Source organism: Papio anubis, chromosome 4 (genome assembly GCF_008728515.1).
Source record: "Papio anubis isolate 15944 chromosome 4, Panubis1.0, whole genome shotgun sequence".
In the NCBI taxonomy this organism is placed as follows: Eukaryota; Metazoa; Chordata; class Mammalia; order Primates; family Cercopithecidae; genus Papio; species Papio anubis.
This window is the reverse complement of record NC_044979.1, coordinates 86468948-86493586: the sequence shown is the minus strand read 5'-3', so window position 1 is coordinate 86493586 and position 24639 is coordinate 86468948. Positions and strand designations below refer to the sequence as shown.

Sequence of the window (24639 nt, the reverse complement as noted above, 5' to 3'; positions counted from 1 at the left end):
TATATGTATAGTAGATCAGTAGATCCCATCTATACATATATAAAATATAAATGTGGTATCATATATGAAACCATATTTATAAAGGTTCTATATGATAAACCCTTTCATAATTCCCACATCATAAAAAGTCAGTGCAATAGCTAAGCAGAGGTTTTTAATCTGGCTGTACATCAGAATCACTTTTGGACAAAAATATAGGCTAGTATTTTGTTTGTGCACTAGGCATATGTATTTGAAAATATGAAAGGAAAACAAGATATTTATGTTGATTCTGATGTGCAACCAGTTGATAACCATCACATTAGAAATTGATGATGATTTTGTATGTGGTCTAATCTTTGAATGTAGACAGAGTGAGAATTTATCAGTAGTAGTAAAGGACATACTGATTGGGTCCATAGACACTGTAAGAAATTGGCCTATCAGATGCAGACCCTGTGGAATGCAAATAGCTGAGATTAGCTGACAATATAGAAACCAATACAATAACAAATCCACCATATTTCTTATGATGTTACTTTGCCTAGAATCTACATCCTTATATTTTGCTCACTTATCTTAAGAGAAGTGAACTTTAAAGTCTCCTACTATTAATATAGCTTCATATATTTTTTCTTAATTTTTGTTTTCAGGAGAGGGTGCTTTTTTATTTTAATAACTTTCAAACCTAAAAGATACAGGAATAACACAAGTAGCTTCCCTATCTTTTACCTACCTTGTTGTTTACATTTTGCCTCACTTACTTTATCATTTCCCCTCTCACCTTTTCCATATCACCCTTTCTTCTCCTCCTCCTCCTCCATCTCTTGACCTGTAGCATTGTGAACTACTTAATGGGATGGTGTTTAAACCACCAAATTTATAGTAATTTGTTACATACCATTCTAATAAAAACAATAAAATTCTACATAATCCATAAGTGAAATAAGAAACCACAATAGAAATTAGATGCTTCTAATAATGTGATTCTAAATGAAAGACGTGAAAAGCAATGAAATATTTTAAACTAAATGTGAAGTCATTTAAATTGAGTGAATATTTCACAATGTTTGAGGTACAGCTAAAATTGTTATTAGAGGAAAATTTAGAGCCTTAAATATAAGTAGTAGAAAAAAGGAAGAGAGTCAGCAACTTAAACGTTTTTAAAAAGAGAAGCAGCAAACAAAACTCAAAGATAGTGGAAGGAAGAAAATACTGAAGAAAATGACAAGAACCCATAAACTAGAAAACAAACATACAAGACAGAATCAATCATGATTTCCTCGGATGTCAGTAATAAAATTGTTAAGACCTTGGCAAGAGTGATCATGAAAAATATTGAAAGCTCAAGTAATCAGTTTCAGAAATGAGAAAGAATCAATAAAATTCTACAGACATTAAGACGTTATGAACAACATTATACTACTGTTAATGAGAATTTAGATGAAATGAACACATTCTTAGGGAAATACACCATACTATCCTGAGACAGAAAATAGAGAATGTGAATAGTCATTCATCCATTTAAGATACTGAATTTTTATTAAAAGCTCTCCCACAAAGAAGCAGTTGACTTTTACCAGTGAATTCTACAAAACAATTCAAAAGAAGACATGACACCAATCTTGCACACTTGTAGAGAGTAGAAAAAAACACTTAACTCATTATGTGAGGATAGTATAATTGTTTAATGACAATATGACAGGACCTTATAAGTAAGTAGAATTGCAGGCTAATTTTTTTTTCATGAGCATACAGCCAATATTTAAAAATTTTCATTATGAGATAAAATTATAGATTGGAAAGAAATAAAACTTTATCATTCATCAGCATGTTTGTATATACCGAGAATTTAATATCTATAAAACATCAGTTTATAAGTAAATTTAGCAAGGTTACTGACTATACAAGGTCTATATCAAAATGCATTTTTGTACATAACAACAAATAGGAAATTAAAAATCAATTTATAGCGTTATCAACAAACAAGAATAAATCTAACAAAAGATGAAAGGGATCTGCACTGGAAACTATGAAGCAATATTGAAACAAATTAAAGATTTCTGGACATGGGGGACAAATCACGTTAATTGGAAGGCTTGTTATTTTAAAGATGTCATTTCTATACCAAACTCAACAGATGTTTTTGTGGAAATGATGGTAAAAATTTATGTGACAATGAAAGATTGCTAAACAACAAATGTTTTTTATTTAGGGTAACTGAAACATGGCATAGGATAAATGCCAAATAGATTTTTTTCCCTTGAAACAGAGTCTTGCTCTGTTGCTCAGGCTGGAGTGTAGTGGCATGATCTTGGCTCACTGCAACCTCCGCCTCCCGAGTTCAAGCGATTCTCCTTCCTCAGCCTCCTGAGTAGCTGGGACTACAGGAGTGCACCATCCATGCCCAGCTAATTTTTATGTTTTTAGTAGAGATGGGGTTTCACCATGTTGCCCAGGTTGGTCTTGAGCTCCTGACCTCAAGTGATCTGCCACCTTGGCCTCCCAAAGTGCTGGGATTACAGATGTGAGCCACTGTGCCTGGCCAGCAAATAGATTTTGAATTCATTTTTAAAAAATATTTCATTTTTGTAAGTTGGTAGTAATATACCAGTTTTATTACTGTACACTTGCTGGGTAGAGCTTAGAATTTTATAAAGAAAGATATATGATGAAACAAAGCAAGGAAATCCTACATATGCTGTTTTGTATTAAATTATCTAAGTGTTATACATTATTTTACAAGTTTATGTAAATGTTTGTGGCACCATCACATTAATTGTTGCATTTGCAGATTACTTTGTATTTGTACTTTTTTTTTTTTTTTTTTTTTTTTTTTTTAGTTTTCCTAATGTTTTCATGAGGAGCTTTCAGAAATAGAACTGTTGGGGCTTTAGCCTAAGACATTACAAAGCCCAGATTTCTCTAAACATGTAATTTCATGATGTATAAGTTTGGGTTAACTTTGTTTTCAAAAGCCACTGTTTTTATGAGTTAACTTCTAAATGAAAGCCCTAGGACACTCTAGTGTCCAAGACAGCAAAGGACCCCTTTGATTTGATCTCACTAACTATCCCACTTTAGAACTCACTACTGAATCATTTTATGGCTTTTGATATGGTTTGGCTGTGTCCCCACCCAAATCTCATCTTGAATTCTCATGTGTTGTGGGAGGTAATTGAATCATTAGGGGCAGGTCTTTCCCATGCTGTTCTCATGACAGTGAATAAGTCTCATGAGATCTGATGGTTTTAAAAAGGGGAGTTTCCCTGCACAAGCTCTCTTCTCTTGTCTGCTGTGATGTGAGATGTGCCTTTTGCCTTCTGCCATGATTGTGAGGCCTCTCCAGCCACATGCAACTGTAAGTCCAATAAACTTCTTTCTTTTGTAAATTGCCCAGTCTCTGAGATATCTTTATCAGGAGTGTGAAAACAAACTAATATAGCTTTCAAGTAATTCTCTTGGTTGTTGGTCACACTATGTTTATGTGACTACCTACCTCAATACACATTAAATCTTGTTTCTTTCTTATCATTTCTGATTGTTTGTAAAGCTCCTTTCTCCCACTCCTAAGCAAAACCTATTCCCCTTTCAAGAGTGAGCTCCTAGCTCATTGTATTTTAGAGTTATCTGATCTTGTCTCCAGTTTCTCTCTCCACAATGATGTTCTATAGCATTTACTGTCTAAAACATTCATTTGTGTTTTTAATTATGTTGAATTTTATTAGCATCATGTAACTCAGAAATACAGATTTATTTATTTATTTTTGGATTTGAATCTTTTTTCTACTACTCATATCCCTGTGGCCTTGGCCAAGTTACTTCTCTAAATTCAAGCTTCCTGAATCTGTTACATAGATTCAGAATGATACTGATCTTGTATGGTCATCATGAGGATTCGTATTCATATATAGCATATAGCTCTTGGAATACATAATATTCTTGCTAAGTAGGAGATAGTAATAGCAGTGCTATTAACTGGTGATATTATTTTCAATAACCTGTTCTCCCTGGCTTTGCTTGAAAGAATTATTAGCTATTTCTACATCAGTGATTTATATGGATCGTATTTTAGAGTTGCTCAGGTAGGAAGCAGTTGGGTCAAAAGCTAAACATACTTTTGATTCAGGAATCCTATCTTAAAATTAGACTTTGTTTTCTTAATCCATGATATAATGCTGTGTAATGGCTCTTTAACTGGCAGCTATATAGGCAATTTCTCTATAGGATGCCTGAGACTTAGAAGAATTGGTGTTAATTATAAGACAGAAAGATGTGGATTAAGAAAAATTCTACTCAGACTTCAGCTCATGGTTGAACTTGGTATCATGATAACAAGAGGTCAAGTTACCTTGAATTAGGGTACCTTCTGATTTTCCTGCTGTAGAGGAGGACTTCATATCTTTTGGAAGAATGCATGCAGGGTTTTCAGAGGTGACATGACTATCACTGTGTCACGTAGTTTATAAATGTTAAACCAGACCATCTCAAGTCTTTCAGATGTGAAGAAAATTCTTTCATTTGCTTTTTCCAATAGTCAAAACAGGAAATTAATTGTATTGAATTGAAAATCTAGAGGAATGTCAAGGAACACGATGTACTTAACCAGCGCACTGGATGGCACAATGAATCTGTGCCCAGGAGATAACCTATGGCCTAAAGAATGAATCTGTTTGAGAAGTAGAAATCTGTTAGGTTCTGGGAGACTCCTTATAAACATGGAAGGATTGAATTGCTGAACTTCAAATGGTTGTCACCTCTAGTTACTCCCTTCTGAATGCATCCTAAAATATCTTATTTCTGTTAGTTGCACAATGGCTGGTTCTTCACCCACAGAGTGTTTAATGGATAGATTTATGGACTTGGGTAATAAACTGAATCAGGGCCATCTCATTGTGTACACAGATTACTCCACTTGGCCTGAAATCAAAACCTCCCTATTCTTAGTCAACAGCTAAGAACATCAGGTAAGTTTATGTTTCAGCATCCTAGGGCCTTGTTACATGTTTTGTTTGAAACTTAAAACTCTTTTTTTTTCATTTCAGAGATAATTTCCCAAGAGATTTGTGTAGTTATGGATTCAAAAGAAGATAACAAACATGTAGGTCATCTTCTTGAAGAAGTGCTAAAAAGTGAATTAAATGTAAGTATTCAAAGACTGATTTTGATAAATTCTGATTGCCAAAAACTTTTATAGCATAAAGATATCTTTCTTGGAAAAAACCATAAAAATCCTTTAATCGTAATGTTCTTATTATTTTGCCTCGATGAGATCCTTTGGTCTGCCAGCAGTTAGGATCTGAAACATACTCCGTCACCCTTTTCATTCCTTTTGCGGATTTTCTTCCAGTCTCCATGTGTGATGTCCTTTAGGAAGCCCTGCCTGATGCCTGCACTCCCCAGAATAAGGCTGAGACTTGTCTTAAGAGGCATGGTGGCCAGCACATGCTAGATGCTTAGTAAAGTTTGTAGACTCTATGAAGATTAGAGAGATTAAGAAGAGGGAGGGGGAAAATAAGAGGCATGATGACAAAAGGTGAAATAATCATGATTTTGGAAAAGCGAGTGAATGTGAAGTGACCAGTTTCATAGTTAAACTCATATCTAACATTAGGGCTAGGAAAATAGAAGATGCAATAAGTGTGAGGGTGTCTATAGGAACTTTTTATAATTTTACCACCAAGCACTGCCATTAATCATTTTTATGACAACTTTCAAGCATTTTGTTGCCAAACTTATTTTTGTATATTTTAATTAATTACCGTGTTTTCATTAAAATATATAACTTCTAATCAGAGTTTATGTTAAACATGGGATGACCTTTTAACATCGTACATAATTCTCATCAAAAGCAGAGGGTAAAAGTTCATTTTAGCTTTGTAATTTTTTTTTGTTTTGAGATGGAGTCTCACTCTGTCACGAGGCTGGAGTGCAGTGGTGCGATCTCAGCTCACTGCAACCTCCATCTTCTGGGTTCAAGTGATTCTTCTGCCTCAGCCTCCACCACACCCATTAGCTGTGTAATTTTATCATGATAGTGCAGTTGGAAAGAGAACAGGCTCTGATATCAGACTGCTTGTATTTTGGATGTCAGCTCTATTTCCTAATTTCCTTGTCTGTACATTGAAAATGTTAATAACATCTACGTTCTAAAGTTGCTGGGTGAGTTGAATAAAATGAATATATTTAAAGTGCTTAGAGAAGCATCTGGCATGCAGTACATTTTCAATGAATTTGAACTATAATTAAACTTTCAATGATAAGTTGACAGAGTGGTGTGACAGTATTAGATAGTACAGACTGTTAGTTCTCATACTTTAGTGCTATATAGATACATGAGTTGTTAAAATTAACAAATTAACCAGTGTCTTCTACCTCCTCCTTTCTGAAGAATCTAATTTGAATTAGTATGATTTAACTTAAAGTTTATAGCTGAAAGATGACAGTGAACTTTCTACTGTATATATTCTTACATTCATGTCATTACCTACTATACTTTCTCCCTCAAACCATTATTCTTAGTCATATAAGTAAATATATATGTAATAGTCACTACAAATCCTTATGTTGATATCTTAAAAATCATTTCGGTTTTCTGGAACGAATCCTCCAATAGATGTTCTAGTGAGGGCTCATGGGCACAGTATTCCCAAGTTCTTCCATGTGAATAAAATTATTCTTTTGCTCAAAATCTTCAAGGTGGTTTTGGCTAGATTAAAAACAATCTTGATTCAGTAATTTTTTGTTGAGTATCTTCGATATGCCAATCTATTTTCTTTTGTCATAAAGTATTTTGGTCAAGTGTGATGAAAATCTGACTTTCTTTGTCTTATAAGTGATTTAGTCTGTTTGCCTGGATGCTCAAATAATTCTTTTCCTTTAAAGTCCATTTGTTTTACTACAGGTTTCTTAATTATGGTCATTTTGGCTGATATTGCTAGGTACATAGTAGATTCTTCTGTGTAGTTTCAAATATTTTTGTATGACATTATTTCTTCAGTATTTTCTGTTTGGTTACTTCAGTTTTCTTCAGAGATTCCTGTTGCCTGAAGCTTACATGTTCTTTGGCCATCTACAGCTATTACCTTCTCTTGAGTTTTTCTAATCTCTTAATTTCTTCTTAATTTTCTTACTTTCCATCTTTTATTTCTGTTCAGTCATTACCTTTTGTGTTTTTTTCTAATTTAGTCTTCATTTCTGAAATATTTTTTAAATTTTTTCTCTTCTCATCACCTTGTTTCTAAGTTATTCCAAGTCTGACTTTTATAGTTGTCATTTTCTTAATTTCTTTTAGCTTATTAAATATTGGGTTACAGTATTTATTTACTTTATGACTGGGTGTTTCTGATGTGCATGTGTTTCCTGTAGGGATATTATTTTGCTTTTTAGTCTTTTCTTTTTCTTTCTTTCTGTCATTAATATATCAAATAATATATATATTTTTGAGACAGGGTCTTGCTCTGTCACCCAGGGTGCAGTGCACTGCTACTATCATGGCTCACTGTAGCCTTAGCTTTGGCCTCCTGGGCTCAAGCGATCCTCCCACCTCATCTTCCAGAGTAGCTGGGACCACAGGCACACACTGCAATGCCCAGCTAATTTTTTTTTTTTTTTTTTCCTTTTTGTAGAGAGAGGAGTCTCCATATCTTGCCCAGGCTGGTCTCAAACTCCTAGCCTCAAGTGATCCTCTCACGTTGGCCTCCCAAAGGGCAGAAATACAGGCATGGCTGCTGCACCTAGCCCTATTGTTCCTTTTTAAGTAAAAGAGCTTTCTCTAGTTTTAGGAGGAAGGGATGAGTCAAAATAACACCTCTGTGGCCGTGCTTTGCCTGTACTTTGTCTTTCCTTTGTTCCTAGTGCACCTCTTTTGGTCCATCTAGACTTCTCAGGTTGGTGCTTTAACATACTAGGGTGCTTCTGTTTATTGGTTTTGAATGTGCTTTGGACCCATACCCCCAGATATCCCTAGCAGAGAACCTTCATGTGGCTTCTTTGTTTTCAACTTTGAATTAAAGCCTACAAAGGATTTATCCCTTGGAAAAGGGATTTATCTATCTACAAAGGATTTATCCCTTGGGAAAGGGAAAAATCCTCCCTTGGGAAAGGATTTATCTAGTTTTATATACTTTTTCTCTTCTCTTATAAAGGTAAATTTATCTCATGACATTTTTCAGCTAGTTTTTGTTGCTATTCCCAGAATGGAATGGCCTGCTAAGGTATCCAGAAAGTATCTGATGATGATTTTGTTGCTTTCTGTCTTTCTTGGTTTATTCCCATTTTTTCCTACAGTTTCTTAAACTGTGTGTGTCTTTATATGTGCTACCAATTTATCCCTACCCACTAATATTATTTTTTTTAGACACCGTTTCACTCTGTTGCCCAGGCTGGAGTGCAGTGGCATGATCTCAGCTCATCACAACGTACGCCTCCCAGGTTCAAATGATTCTCGTGCCTCAGCCTCCCAAATATTGGTTTTATAGTAGATAATGTCTGTAGGTTTTTGGTTTTGATATCCTCCTTGCCTTTTCTGTTTTTATGAAGGGTCTGCAGAGATTCAAAGACTAAAATGATATTTCTAGGGTTCCAGAATCTTTTTCCCCTTTATTCTTTGTGTGCTCTCCTGGCCATTTATAATTTTTAAAGAGCACTTACATTTCTCTTTTAATTTCAAATATTGAATTCGTCTATAAATATAGATAGACATAGCAAATTTGGAATTTTTAAAAAATTAGGTTTGACTTGAAGTTAGGGATTTCCTTCATATAATAAAACTAAGAAGTATTCATATATTCAAAAGTAAGAAAATCACCGTTCCTCAAAAATTTCTTAATTGTAATATCTTCCTTTTTGGAGATAAATTAGACTTTTTATTTAATTTTAATGAGTAGCTAATGTAGAACTTCTAAAACTGAACTTTGGATGTCCTGTTATTTTACTCAGAGAATCTTGGTTCACCTTGAAAGGAGATATCATTCCTGCTAAGCCTTCCCTGGCTTCTAATTTGGTTAAAAAGAATTAAAAGTTTAAAAACCTGTTATACCACACAGACTTAAGAGAATGCTTTCTCTTAGAAACAGCCACAACAGGCTGGGTGCGGTGGCTCATGCCTGTAATCCCAGCACTTTGGGAGGCCGAGGCGGGCAGATCACGAGGGGAAGAGATTGAGACCATCCTGGCTTAACACGGTGAAACCCCGTCTCTATTAAGAATATAAAAAATTAGCCGGGCGTGGTGGTGGGCGCCTGTAGTACCAGCTACTTGGGAGGCTGAGGCAGGAGAATGGCATGAACCCGGGAGGCAGAGCTTCCAGTGAGCTGAGATCACACCACTGCACTCCAGCCTGAGTGACAGAGAGAGACTCCGTCTCAAAAAATTAAATTAAATTAAATTAAATTAAATTAAAATTTTTTAAAAAAGAAAAAGAAACAGTCACAACACTGATTATGGAGTGTCAGGAGTAGTACTGAAATGGGTAGTTTCCCTGATACCTTCATAGGACTGGCTAAGGGGTTGGCTCATTAACCTCTTAACCTCTCATGGGACGGGGGGAGCATGCAGGTGAGCAGGTAGAGGGGCCAGGACAAGTGCTTCTGGGCACGCTGGCAGGAATAGAACTTCATGTGGCTCCATGACAGCATCTAGTGGGGTATCCATGACCCCTGAAGCCCCAGAAGACATGTGTTACATTGTACTCTTTTACCTTTGCTCTCTACAAACAGCTTAAATGTTTAACAGCTCAGTGGAGGGTCAGGATGACAGCCTTTTGCACCAGCCCTCTTGGTACCAGAGTTCTTGTTCGGCATCTGGGAGGAATCAGGCCGCATCAGTTAATCGAAGGGTGGTGAATGTGGAGCATTTTATTGAGGAGTGGAAGTGGCTTTCAGTGGGATGGGGTGCTGGAAAGGGGATGGAGTGGAAAGGTGGTCTTCCCCTGGAGTTTGGCTGTCCCCTGCTGAATTCTTCTCTGAGGTCCTACTGTCAAGCTGTCCTTCTGAAATCTCACCTTCAAGCTGTCCCTCTGAAGTCAAACTGCTTCTTTTTGACAGCTACTGCTTCTCTTCTAGCCTCTTCTGTTCCACTCTGCTGCCCCTCTGACACCACTCTGCTAGTGGAGCCTGGGGTTTTTTATGGGTACAGGATGGGAGGCAGGGCAGTCCAAAAAGCAGCATTTGCGTGGGAAAACAGGAATGCATGTTCTCACTTTGGGTCACAGTACCCAGGCTTAAGGGTGTGGCCCTCACCAGGGACTGCCCTCTTCTACTCAGTATTTCCCTGCCTCCTGTCTGTATCAGTACTATGCAGTTCTTTTCTCTTTAAAATAATCCTATGATTTCCCCCTTTTATTTTACAAATAGAAATACGGAAACTTGCAGTTTGATTTGCCTAATATCATGTAACTAGTGAATATAGATGCCAGTTGATTCAAAATGGTCTCTACTAATTAATATTCTTCTAAGGAAAGGTGAGATAAAAGACTGAGATTTTTAAGTTTGGCAAAGGGCTAATACCTAATGTCTGAAAGACATCCCCTTGGGAAAGGATTTATCTAGTTTTATATAATTTTTCTCTTCCTTTATGAAGGTAAATTTATCTCATGACATTTTTCAGCTTAATAACTTACAAACACAAAATGCAATGTATTCTAACATTTTCACCTCTCAAAGCTTTCATCCTACTTTGAAAGAATGTGTAAAAAGGATGATGTCACCACTATTGAAATCCTGGCATCTGTAGGGCAGATCAGTGTGGGTGTGGAGCTTCTCAACACATAATGGGAGGATTGTTTTGTTAACATGAAAAGAAAAAATGTTTTCCTTTGAAATTAAGGGAAAAGATTGGATATGTTTATTGTAATTATCTATATTAGAATTTTGCAACATACCTTACAGGTGAACCAAACATCTAACTTTAATGATGAACACCAAATACCCGGAAGAGGTTGTTAAAAAGTTAAGTAAAGAGCTAACTTGGGGAGAGGCACCTTTCCTTCTTCCCCCATTCACAGGCACTTTTCACTGATTCTTAAAGGACAGGGCTTTGCTGTCAGTCTTGCTATTTTCCTCTTCCATTTTCCTCAGCAGTTAGAAGTATTTCACAGACCTTACCAGCTTTGAAGATAGAGCTCTCCAGAGATAGATCAGGGTGGTAGTAGACAGTTGTAAAGGGACCTCTCTCACTTCTTCCCAATTTTCAGTAAATATCCAAAATAGTTTATACTACATACTGAACTGAAGGTAGTAAGGAATTTATAAGTAGGAAGATGTGATTAGTCTTTTATTCCTAAATTCTCTAGTTTATTTACCAAATAATAAATGCCTATCATGATATACTCACTAGATGTGGGAAGTTGAACTGAACAAGTATGATTTCCTATTTCCAAGGAGCATATTGTCCAGTTGGGGATAAAAAAGTAAACGAATGCAAATTAAAATGTCAAATTGTGATGAATATTCTAAGGAAAACCTAACTGTGCTTATATAAGAGAGCCAGAGAAAGTGACTTAGATTGGGAGTGGAAGGCAGTAAGTGAAATCTCTTGGCAGACGTGGTATTTAACTTAAGCCTTTAAGGATAATAATTATCGATTTAAAGAACAAACCAGAAGTAACAGTACGTGCAAGGCACATAAAGAGCTTCGTTGGGGCACAGAAAGAAAGCGTCTGTGGTTGGAGATGGAAATGGAGTGGAAGTGGGAGTAGAAGGAGACAAGAAAAGAGCTGGGGACAGACCCAGAGACAGCCTTGTAGGCTTTTTATGTTGAGTTCACCACTTCTACTGTTACCATTGCTACTATTATCATTTATATATTGTTTTAAGGGGGAAATGAAGTGAGAGAAGACTTTATTTGAAAATGACATGATCCACTTTATCTTTACAAGAAGATTATTTTGGCTGCTCCCTCTTAAAAGTACAGTTCTACAGAGGAAACTTCTGCAGTATTTGTTTTCATACATCATGTCACCTTAAATGCATATAAGTGGGTTCAACCCAATATTCACTCCTGTAATAAAAGAATGGAACTCCTAAAGAATGCTGATCTATACTTTTAACAAACAGGGACTGTAGGGGCTTTTCACATATTTTGGTTATCCACTCCTTCCTGTTTCCTGGAGCACATAATTTAATTATTGTTTTGAGTAATCACAAATGACAAGCAGGGTGTAACTGAAAATCATGTGTAAAGCATGCTTTGATTTTGTTGAGGCTGTTCTATGGTACTTAGTTTTTTGTTTTTTTTTTTTTTTTCTTATGCCCTCAAGGTTGTGTCCAGTGTATGGATCTATGCCTTTTATTATAGACCTCAGTAAATTCACTGTATGACATATTAGTCAAACAAAACATCAAAAATAGCACATGCAATAAAGAAAAGCAGAGAGAAGATAAACAGAGCAAATTAAGCCACAGCAGTATCCTAAGACCTATCCAAAACAGTTATTTTATGCTTATTTTGATACATATTATATTTAGTCTGAATATACAGGCTTTTCATTTGTTTGCACCTGAATACTGTATAGTCAACAATGAAATAACACTGGAAAGCTCCTTTTTTTCTCTTGCGCCTCTCACTCTGAATGGTACCACATTTATGTGGTGCATGCATGTGTACACAAGAATACAGAAACTAGCCAAAAACCATCTTATTGAATTCATTTGGTTTATTTGGTATGTTAGCCAGATTTCCTGAACAATTCTCCAGAGGTGGAAAGAAACTCCAAAATGATAGACCACCTAGTTGCAGAAGGTGGTATGAATTACATTCATGTTGTATTAAATAAAATTAACAGTTTATATTAATGACTGATTGTCATGGGTTTAAAATATTAATTGAGGGAGCTAGGATGATTTGCTTTAAATGCTATTTTCTCTATTTTTTTCTTTGTATATTTCACGTATCTTCATCTTTTTAATTGTTTATATTCTTGAAATACAGGAACCTGTTGAAATATTACTCTTCCTAAAGGAACCAGATGGTTAATCTGTAAAAACAGTCTTTTGCATCTTGTCTGCTTAGAAATGAGGTCATTGCTTACAAATTCTGGACAACCATTATACTAAGCTTATGAAATAAAAACAGAAACCAACCACCATCAATTTTTGGGCATGTATTCATAAAGTCAAGTCTTAGCCTTTAATTCAGGAATTTTTTTTTTGATTTTACACAGAAAGTAAATATGTTCAGAGGAAAATTGATATAAAAAGTTGCCAAAGTTGTTTTTGTATGTAGATTTTAGTTAACCGTCAGCAATTGATTTTGAAGAATGTTATATACTAAATTGCTTATGCTATTTAAATTGAGATGTAGTTTCAGAACTCAGTGATTTCACTTCATTTCATTAAATTTTTTTTCTCCAGTTAGAGGATACATGATGTCTGCAAAGCATCTTTTTATGCTTATGTTATCCCTAATAATTGAGTTTGGAAATGTATTTTATGTCAAGTGTTTGCGTGTAGTATAATTTTACTTTATAATGCCACAAAATAGATTATTTTGTTGTTCTGGTAGCTTTAGCTAAACACTGGTTCCAAGGTTTTGGTGGTTCTGGGACAACTGAATCAAATATACCACTTTGAGCTTATAACCACAGTAAATTATTCGTTATCTTGTTACCAGAGACCTTCTTTCCAAGGCCTACAACTTGTGTTAAAAAAAAATCTTGGCCGGGCGCGGTGGCTCAAGCCTGTAATCCCAGCACTTTGGGAGGCCGAGACGGGCGGATCACAAGGTCAGGAGATCGAGACCATCCTGGCTAACACGGCGAAACCCCGTCTCTACTAAAAACACAAAAAATTAGCCGGGCGAGGTGGCGGGCGCCTGTAGTCCCAGCTACTCGGGAGGCTGAGGCAGGAGAATGGCGGGAACCCGGGAGGCGGAGCTTGCAGTGAGCTGAGATCCCGGCCCCCGCCCCCCCGCCGGGGCGAAAGAGCGAGACTCCGTCTCAAAAAAAAAAAAAAAAAATCTTTATCTTTCTCTCTTACGTTGGCATTATATACCTTAAATGACTATTCAGCATATGAGGGTTAAAAAAAAGTCTATACAGCTTGATCCGTCATTTAAGATCTTCTGCTCTCTACACTGAACTTTTTGTCACAATGCTATTGCTGTTGTGGCTCAACATGTTTTGAAGCGATTAGTCTTCTAACTCTTGCACTCTATTCTACTGGATTGCATGCCTTCTCTATTTGTCAATTTTATGTTTTAAGGCTTAGTTGATTACTCTTTCCATGAAGTTGTCCCGAATCATTTTTTTTAGTTATTAGATCTCCTAAATTACTCACCAATAGTTGTGTCATTCTGCATATCCTGCTTATTATTTATCCATTTGCACATCTCTTTCACCATCTCTTATCACTGATCCCTCACATAGTGCTGTGGAGATGGAAGGAGCCAGATAAATAGTTGTGATTAAAGATGAGAGCATGATGAACCAGCAAGCTCCTGGAGTACCTCTCTACCTGGCCAACAGCCAAATATGTTGCTGGAGATAAAGAGGTAGCCTCTGGCCATCATCCATCAATCATGGGACCGGTTGAGAAGAGTTTAAAACACAAAGCATACCCAAGAAGGTCGAACTGATTTTCTAACCAGAAGAAAAAACTATGTTCACAAAAGGAGGGAAGAGAAGGTGTTGGTAGCAGATGTTGCAGAGATTAGATGAGCTGGAGTTAGCAACAGTGATGAAATTGGTGGTGAGCAGCCTTCTGTCAGGAAAGAAAGACAGTGATGGAGAAATGAGCACTGCAGAGGGGACCTTCTTAGTGGAGTGAAGAAGATAATCGATAAGTGATATTTTAAAAATGTGTTCTGTAGAATTTGCAGTAAGATTCTATGTTGATATTTGAATCTATTTTTTATATTGTCTAGAAATGTACTGTTTAAAAAATATTCTGTGGTATATACATAGTTCTGAAACAAGTCACAACAAATTCAAAATGTAATTTATCCTTAGTATTTTTTAAATATTTTGAACCTCTAAGCTAAACAATGTATATTCAACAGGCTACTAATAAGTCATAATGGGAAAGTTGTATGAGAGGGAAATTTTATGTATAAATATTGCAAGTATACTTCTCATACAAGAGGAATATACCTTAATGAAAAATAGTTTGCTTATTACATAGAGTTTGATGGCAGTTTTCAGGTTGAACAAATATTGGGATGATGTTTGAATATTACTTGAAAGACTCTTGCGTGATTTTCTTGGGATTACATTTGAAAGGACCCTTTGGTAAGCTATTCATACATATTATAGCTGATTTTAATTTTCTTTATTTTCTATCATTTTGTAAAAATGAGGTGGAAAATGGAGGTTGTTGAGAACCTTTTTAATATTTCTTATCTAGACATTTTGAGAGCAATTGTAACATTTGCAGCACAATGTCAATCAATCATGTGATTTAAGTGATTGTCATTTTATCATCACATCATTTTAATATGGAAACAGGCTGCAATTGTACTTCTATATACAGTTGTCCCTCAATTTAGAGGAGGGTTCCAGGACCAACCTTTCTGCTCTACAAATGCCACAATTTATGGGTGCTCTAATCCCTTACATAAAATGAAATAGTATTTACATATAAGCTATATACATCCTCCTGTATACGTTAAATCATCTTCAGATTACATACAATCTCTAATACAATATAAATGCTATATAGTTACACTGTATTTTTATAAATTTGTATTTTTATTATTTATTTTTGTTTTTCAAATGTTTTTGACCCATGCTCGAATCCTTAGCTGTGGAACCAACCGATTCTGAAGGCAGACTACATTTAGGCAGTGTCTTTATTAGGAAAAATGAAAACTTTATGCATTTAAATTAAATTATGTTGTAAACTTAGCAAGAATTTGAAGGAAAAAAGTTGAATTAATGAATTGTTTAATGTTAGTCATTTATGTTTGCCATACCAATAGATGTAATAAAGATAAAGGCAATGGCTTTGGTTCAGTAAGGTTGCAATTGTCTTTCATTTGCTAGATGAGGACACACTCCTTAGTAAATATCTACTCAAAATGAGAGAGGGCTTTTAGATTAATGTGGATTCAAATGATAGAACCTTGTTCTGGCTCAGAGTGTGATCCAGACAACAGTTATATCAGTATCAACTGGAAGCTTCTTAGAAATGTTTATTCTTAGCTTTACCCCAAATCTAAAAGAATTAAAATCTGCATTTCTAACAGGATTCTCAGGAATTCCCATGGACACTGAAATTCGAGAAACACACATCTAAAATTTATTTCGTTTTCCCATTAGGCTATAAACTTCTTGAGGGAAAAAACCTGTCTAGTCATTGACATGGTCTCAGTATACAATTTAGTGTCTGGCTTGTAGCTATCAATAAATATTGGTCAAATGAATGAAATTATATTAATCCATCAATGGCTAAGATACTCTGTTCTTTGTGACTTTGTTTTATTTTTAATTAAGACAGATAGGATTTGTTCATTTTAACTTGCCGATTCTCAGCTTGCAAATGTTTTATGCATTACTAATACATATAAAGGGATCATATTACTGTTTGTATCTTTTTCACATATCATTAGTGATTTCCGCTAATAGGACAGAACATGCCTGCCAAACATGATTTATGAGTTAATGCCAGTCATTTCCCATCTACTACACATTGTCTTTTAGTTATAGTATAATCTGTCATGAAAGCTCAACAGAAAAAGGAGCAGGGTCGTATTTTGCAGCTTTACACTTTGTGTTGATACTATATAACTTTGGATGTATAATAAAACGGGGCTGGGTGTGGTGGCTCCTGCCTGTAATCCCAGCACTTTGGGAGGTTGAGGCAGGTGGATCACCTGAGGTCAGAGATTCGAGACCAGCCTGGCCAACATGGTGAAAGCCCCATTTTACTAAAAATACAAAAATTAGCCAGGCATGGTGGTGGGCACCTGTAATCCCAGCTACTTGGGAGGCTGAGGCAGGAGAATCGCTTGAACCCAAAAGGTGGAGGTTGCAGTGAGCCAAGATGACACCACTGCATTCCAGCATGGGTGACAGAGCAAAACCCTGTCTCAAAAAATTAAAAAAAAAAAAAAAAAAAAAAGGCCGGGCGCGGTGGCTCAAGCCTGTAATCCCAGCACTTTGGGAGGCTGAGACGGGCGGATCACGAGGTCAGGAGATCGAGACCATCCTGGCTAACACGGTGAAACCCCGTCTCTACTAAAATACAAAAAAACTAGCTCAGTGAGGTGGCGGGCGCCTGTAGTCCCAGCTACTCGGCAGGCTGTGGCAGGAGAATGGCGTGAACCCGGGAAGCGGAGCTTGCAGTGAGCTGAGATCCGGCCACTACACTCCAGCCTGGGTGACAGAGCAAGACTCCGTCTCAAAAACAAAACAAAACAAAACAAAACAAAAAACAAAAAAAACCCAGGAGCTTTAAATTATTTGTGTTAGGTGCTCAAGGTTCGTTAGCATTAGAGCTTGTCATTTTCCATTCCATGGTCCTTGTAATGTTGCATCAGAACAATAGTTGGTTTTCAACATGAATTTTAACAGTGAGAGAGGGATGCACAAAGGAAGACTTACCACAATAATGTCTTCTACCACCAACGGCTCAGCACACGTTTAATGCAGTGGGTGAGAAGCACTTGATATTACTTCGACATCAAATCTGAAGACTGAAATTGGAGGACACTTCTTAAGTACTTTCTACCCTATCCAGGACCCAGAAACATCACTGTTAAGGGAATGTGTATACTGGCAATTAAGATTGTTAGTACTTAACTGACTTTCTCCAGAATACATGTTCCTCCCCCGCACCCCTTCCCCCTGGAGTTAACTTTGGGACATGTAGAATTACTCCTCTCTGGGTAAGGGTCTTGTGATGTCTGTGACAAGGTAATAGTACCTAGAGTAACACTGATGTCCAGTGTGCTTTGGAGGTTGTGTATGTGGACCTGGGGGTTTCAACAGGCCTGAGTCTGAGTGCTAGCCCCTTACTGGCTGTGTAATCTTTGATTAAACTTTTGTGCCTGTGCGGCTTTATAACATGAGGATGATAATACCTGCCCGTGCATAGGTGTACTATGCAGTTTTAACAAGATAATTGTTGAAAGTATTTAGCACAGATTCTGGAAAGTTATAAAGCCTCAATAAATATAATATATTAAATGTAAAGGGATAATAGAGATATGATTTAAAGGGTCCTCTAAAAGTGGAAGTTAAGAAGTGAGTAGAGTTATAACAGCAAGCATTTAATAAAGCACAGTGCATTAGGTGACCCAAAACATGAATGTTATTGGGTCTTTACATATATTCAAAGATGAATGACTTGACAGCATACACGTTAGACTTTAGACTTTCTGGAACAGCAGTTGCTGGGAAAAGTCCTTGGACTCAGACAGAGGCAGTGTCCACTGCATTATGTAGCACTGCAAATGGATCTTCTGGGCTGAATGTTAGACTCCAGTCTTTGTGCTGGGACTTTTAAGTTGCATAGTGAGGGAAGCACCACTCTCTTGTGTGATAAGAGATTGGGATCCAATAGCAGTGCAATGTCTCAGAACCTTGGTTATAGTACTATTCTGCCTACCCAGTGTCTGGGATTGGGAGAGTATCAAACCTGCTTTAGTATGACCAGCTAGCTAGGGTTTAAGTCCTATGGTGGCAGGTCATGAAGTGGAGGGCTACTGGTATGATCCACCAGCTTATGATTCACGGTTAGCAGGCTATAGCTTCTACAACGTAGCTGACTGGTAACCCAATTTATTTATTAGCTCACAACTCTACCAGGATTGACTTCTTTAAAGCCTTCTACGAGGACAAGCTATAGAGAAGACATCTTGGAAAAGTTAACCCTTACCCTTCACATACTAACTTAGCCAATCCTCATATCAATTCTATGATGTACTCATTTTACTGAGGAGTAAACCGAGCCACAGGGCTTATGTAGCTTACCCAAAGTCACACAGCAACGATGTTCCAGAGATAGATTTAAACCCAGTGATCTTGGTACCAGAGTCCATGCTCTTTACTACACACATATACACACATACAAAAAGAAAAACTTAAAAGCTTATTCTAAGAAAAATAGTAAATGCTGAATGCTAGATAGACAAAAAGGGATGTTAGTTGTCATGTTCACAGAGTGGAAAGAAAATACATGTCTCTACAAGGCACTTGTTTATACCTATATTAGTGCCATTGTTTGAATGGTAGAAAGGCTAGAAGTTGGCAGATTCAGACTCAGAGATGACCCAGCCAACTTTTTCTGTAAAAAGATGATTGACTTTTCAGAAACACATAGAGGTTGAACCTCTGACTCATGGGAATTGAACCAAAACCTTTCAGCCTTAGTTAGGCCTTAATGCTTTTTGAAATGAAAACTTTTTTGACAATCCATCTTTATTCCTAATATCCATGCTTTGTATAGTATTAATATTGTGAATACACAGATGTTTGCATTTAGTTTATGGTAAATCTTTCCTAAACTCTTATTTGTTATGATGTAAGGAAAGTTTGATTTTTTGTTGTTGTACTTTAATTTACTGAACACATTGGAAGGTTGTTTTAAATTTTGTTTAAATGTCCTTTGAATCAAAATATTTACAGAAGAAGTTCTAGCCAGCAGATTGTTCCATTTGTTGTGTTTGAGTGTGGAAACATCAGGAATGACAGCATATCATGATGCCATAGGACTTTTTTTTTTTTTTTTTATAAACAACCTAATAGCATTGTCTAATGTGGTCTTTGTTGATTAAAAGTGTCACAGATACCTTTGCTATATTTAGGTAAAATCTAAGTTTCTTTACTGAAGCATGGAAAATGTTGATTGTTTTCTGGTTGGGAGGAAAGCAGTATGAATAAAAGAACTACACTGAACTGGGAACAATTATTAAGAGTCTCAATTTCAAGAAGAAAAAATTACAGTTTGGTTTTTCAAGAGTACAAAAATACTAATATTTGATAACTTTTATGTAAATATTGTGTATGCATTTCTGTCTTAGTCTATGGGCAATTAGCGAAGACTGACTTTAAGTGCAGTTTTAAATGTATCATGTAAGTGAACAAATATATTTTAATTACAATTACAAGAACACTATGTGGCTGGGCATTGTGCTTTCCATATATCTATATTGTACATTCTTTTTTTTTTTTTTTTTTGAGATGGAGTTTCACTCTGTTGCCCAGGCTGGAGTGCAGTCCCGTGACTCAGCTCACTGCAACCTCTGCCTCCCCGGTTCAAGCAATTCTCTGCCTCAGCCTCCCGAGTAGCTGGGATTACAGGCGTCCACCACCACACCCGGCTAATATTTGTATTTTTAGTAGAGATGGGGTTTCACCATCTTGGCCAGGCTGGTCTTGAACTCCTGACCTCAGGTGAGCCATCCACCTTGGCCTCCCAAAGTGCTGGGATGACAGGCATGAGCCCCCGCACTTGGCCTACATTATATATTCTAAGAGTGTACATCTTATTAACTGTTAGTTTAAGAAATACATAACAGCTTTGAAGAAGCAAGTAGATATTGAAGTCAATATGGGCTGAAGTTGTCATAGGTATGAATGAGCCCAGTATTTGTGACAATAGAGAAAAATTTCTTCAGAGTTTAAGAATATTTGTGTTGAAGAGTGGAATGGGTGGCTAGGATTTGAATAGGTAGAATATAAGTAGACTATGAAGGGCTTTAATGTCAAAGTCACTATTTTAGATTTAATCTAATGGGAATGACACACATATACATATAATATATATATATATAAAATTGCATGTTCTTAATGAGAAAAATGAAGCTCTTCTAGGAATACTTAAAATACTCTTAATAGTTAGGGAATACTTCCCTTTTGTCTAAAGATGTACATATAAAAATGAAATAATTCCTTAAAGTACTTAAAAATAATAGTGACAGCCAGGTGAATATGATAAAGATTATTCACAAAAATCTTCCTTCTCCATTGCTTTAAAAACAATAGAAAACAAGCAAAATTAACAGTAATCAAACAAACATGAGGGGCCCACTTAATGCAGACGTTTTGAAAAGTAACAGTCAAGAAAGTAAGTGCAGATGATAATCAGGCTGATGTCTTCTAAACCCTTCCCGTGGATCTCCCAGACCTTGTAATGGGGGCAAAAATTATTTCATTAAGATAACTCAAGGAACCTAAAACTTTTACCGCTTTTGTTAAAAAAAAAAAAATTGCTCCAAAACAACCCACTACTTGTACATATTCATCTAATGATGTGAATTAAATGAAAAATTTAGAATTGGGAGAAATTTTAAGTCACTTTACTTGAAGGTAGATAATGTCTAATGTTAATTATGGCCACAAAATAGAATAAGAATCTAATAAACGTTTTAGATTTAAAACAACATGATTGACCAGACCTAGGCTATGGGTAGAACTTAAAATGTGCTCTCTCCTTCTCTCACAGAAGGAAGTCAGTGAATACTGACTTATGAAAAGAAGTGTTATTAAGAGTATAGTGTCTTTATCCTGCCCATAGCATCTCTTCTTAACCTTTAGAAATTATACTTCCTGGAAATGAATTATCTGAAGTTTAGCAATACTTTTGGTTTTACTGTATTTGGTTTGCATTCACTAAAATTACATAATTTAAAATGACATGCATATTGTTCCATTTTAATAAAACATTTATGCTTTTAGTCCTTCATTTGTCTTTCCTGGTGACTACATATATTATTCATAGAGAATTGTTGGAATGATACTTACCTTTCAGAGTAATTATTTCTATGTAGTATTTTTTGATGAGTTTTGTTTTTAAAGAACTTTTCCACATTGTTCGTTCTAAAAACATATACTATTTTCTTGACACAAGATATTTTTCTTTAAAAAACTGGTGGCAAAGTTTTGTTTGTTGTTAACATTATTAAGCATTTGCTAGTGGTAAAAACATGAATGTTTCTGTCCTCAAAGATCCCAAACTCTGTCCTGAAGAAATTTATTTTAATACTTCAACAACAACAACAACACCAAAAAACTGAATCAGAATCTCCCTCATGTTCTCATTCTCTGCATGCAGAAGGAAACTTTAAGATTTTTTTTGTGTGTGTGAATTCCGAATTCACTTGTGCATCTTTGCTGAAGTTAAGATCTGGTGATATGGTTGCCTTATTTCATATCTGTGAAGTCAGAAACTTGGCAGGATGTGAAACTATATCTCACTTGCATGCAAATAAGTCAACCTGACACAGTATCATAGATACTGGTGGAAGATCTGAGACTACAGGGTCAGAGAAAAGACCATTTATTACAACCATAGCAGTAGCAAGAACAAAAAGGTAGCACTTGGTTTTTTCTGAATTCCAATTTCCATGGAGAGATGCAATTAGGGTTAGTTGTTGCTAGGCAGTAGGGTTCTTTAAAAAGAACCTTGATAGTAGGAAACCCTGGCCTTATACAGGCAAATCAGCCCATCTGCTCCTCAAGAGATAACTCTGGAATGCCAAGTAAGCCTAATCCAGGGAGAGAGATGTCCCTATTTTACTGGAAAATAAATCTGTTCTAGGAAGAAATATCTCTATTTCTGCAATTTGTACAAACATACTTGCAAAGAAAGTATGGAACAAGTTAGCTGTTAATGCCTTTGAAAATGTTTGAATACGTGAGAGACTTTTGAAAAATTGTCTCCCTGTAATATCTAGATGTTACCACTTTATCAAACTTACTATTGCAGAATGGATACTGGATTCTTTTTTATTGTAGTGTTAATATATTGTTGATGACTATGGACTTTTTGGCTTTTTTCTTAATAATCTTTGAGCTTTAAGCTCAATACAAATTTTAAACTAAACTGAAATTTTTAAAATTTAATAGCCTACTTATTTCTAGAGCAAAGCTAAGGCCTTGCAAACTTTCTTTTCTCATTCTCCAGTATTTTGTCAAAATTATAGCAAATTAAGCTACTAAACACATAATGTAGAGTTACAGAGTTTGATGTTTTACTAAGGAACAGCATTTTATTATTTTTAGAACTATGAAATGTAAAGCATTCTAAATGTAATACCAGTAAGAATCACTGAAATGTGATTTCCTGTGGAATTATTATAGCAAAGATATCACAGATCCCATGTCTAGTAATTCTTAAGTTTTTGTTCATATTGTTATAATAGAAAAATCTTAAAAGAAGCTAATTAGAATATTATCTTAATTAGAATATTAAGCTTAATTAGAATATTAAGCTATATGGAATATATTAAGCTATATGGAATATTAAGCTATATGGAATATATTAAGCTATATGGAATATTAAGCTATATGGAATAAAAATATCTTACTAGGAAAGTTTGCATAATATGTGTGTTCTTTTCTAAATCTAATCTAATCTGGGACTACTTATAGCAGTAGAAGTAAGTTCCCCAACAGTTTTAGGAATAGTTTGTATAGTTTAAGTCTTATTTCTCTCTCACTTATATTGTTGTGATGATTTCTTACTGCTTTTCCCATTTCTAGTTATTTCCAGTTTAGTGAAGTCTATTCCCTGTATTAAAACTGTGTTATTTAATGTGCTTCCAGATGCCTGCAATCATCTCTGCAACCTTTCTCTTTTAGTCCTTCAACATGCTCTTCAATATTTATTTGTATAAGATAAACCAGACTACTAGCCTGTTCCAGAATATATTCTGTGTATGTCTACATTTTTTTCCTATGTGAAACAATTTTCTATATCGTTGTTTGCTAAAATATGCATTATTCATAGCATAGTTCAAATGACTTTTTCTTGATAGCCTGATGAACTTCAGCATGTATTAATTTAAAAAAAAAAATACATGGTCCTTGACTTTATGTGCCTCTCTTCTAGCAATTATGTGTTCCTTTGTAACAAAGATGTTTATGTTTGGTCTAATTTGTGAATTCATTTCTGTTTTTTCCTACTAGCATGTAAAAGTCACATCTGAGGCTCTCTGTCATGCTGGCAGACATCTTCAGCAAATCATCTTAGATCAATGCTACAATTTTGTTTGCGTGAATGTAAGTCAGTTCAAATGATTGAAAGCACTTAAGGATATGAGCAAATGTAATGTGAAAGAGAACTAATTTGATTCTTAAATATTTATATATGGGATTATGATGAGTTCTTTTACATGTTTTTGGAGATTTTATCTTTGAAAGAGAAATAATACTTTTAACAAGCTAATTCCCATAATGAGAAGAGTGGTATTTTGAACATTATTTTCAATTTTCTATTTGTACCTGGTCCAAAGTAGATAATAAGACAGGTTTGACTCAATTAGTAGATCAAAATTTGACATGCATAACTTTATGGATATCCTTTAAAATTGTTTCTAAATTAAAAACTAAGCTTGATAAATATTTTGAATGTTATGCAGAATCTCTCCATTTATTTCTTGAATTAACTTTTAAGTCATTTAAAAAGTCTTCTCGTATCGTTTTATTTTTCTCGTCTTTTAGGTTATGACCTCTGATTTTCAAGAAACCCAGAAGTTACTGAGCATGCTTGAAGAGAGTAATCTTTCCATTTTATATCCTGTTGTTGTTGTTTCAGTAAGTGAAATTAATGCAGATTTTTCTCACTTATGCTTCCTTCTTTGTAACTCAATGTACATACTTTTAAAAACTCATCCAGTTGAGAGCACTGACCCAAACTCAAAAGAAACTCTTCTTTGTGGATTCCTCTGCTTACTGCCTAGCTATGACTTCTATGACTGAATGCCTTTATTATTGCAATC

At 35.5% G+C, this 24639-nt stretch overlaps 1 protein-coding gene across 1 annotated transcript in view; it reads left to right on the top strand.

Moving 5' to 3' along the window:
* Nucleotides 1–24639, top strand: part of CRPPA (CDP-L-ribitol pyrophosphorylase A) — a 219021-nt gene that overhangs the window by 24704 nt on the left and 169678 nt on the right. The window contains exons 4-6 of the mRNA XM_031665858.1: nt 5025–5122; nt 23828–23920; nt 24362–24454. Of these exons, the coding sequence (XP_031521718.1) occupies nt 5025–5122; nt 23828–23920; nt 24362–24454 (284 nt within the window). The remainder of the gene's footprint in view (nt 1–5024; nt 5123–23827; nt 23921–24361; nt 24455–24639) is intronic.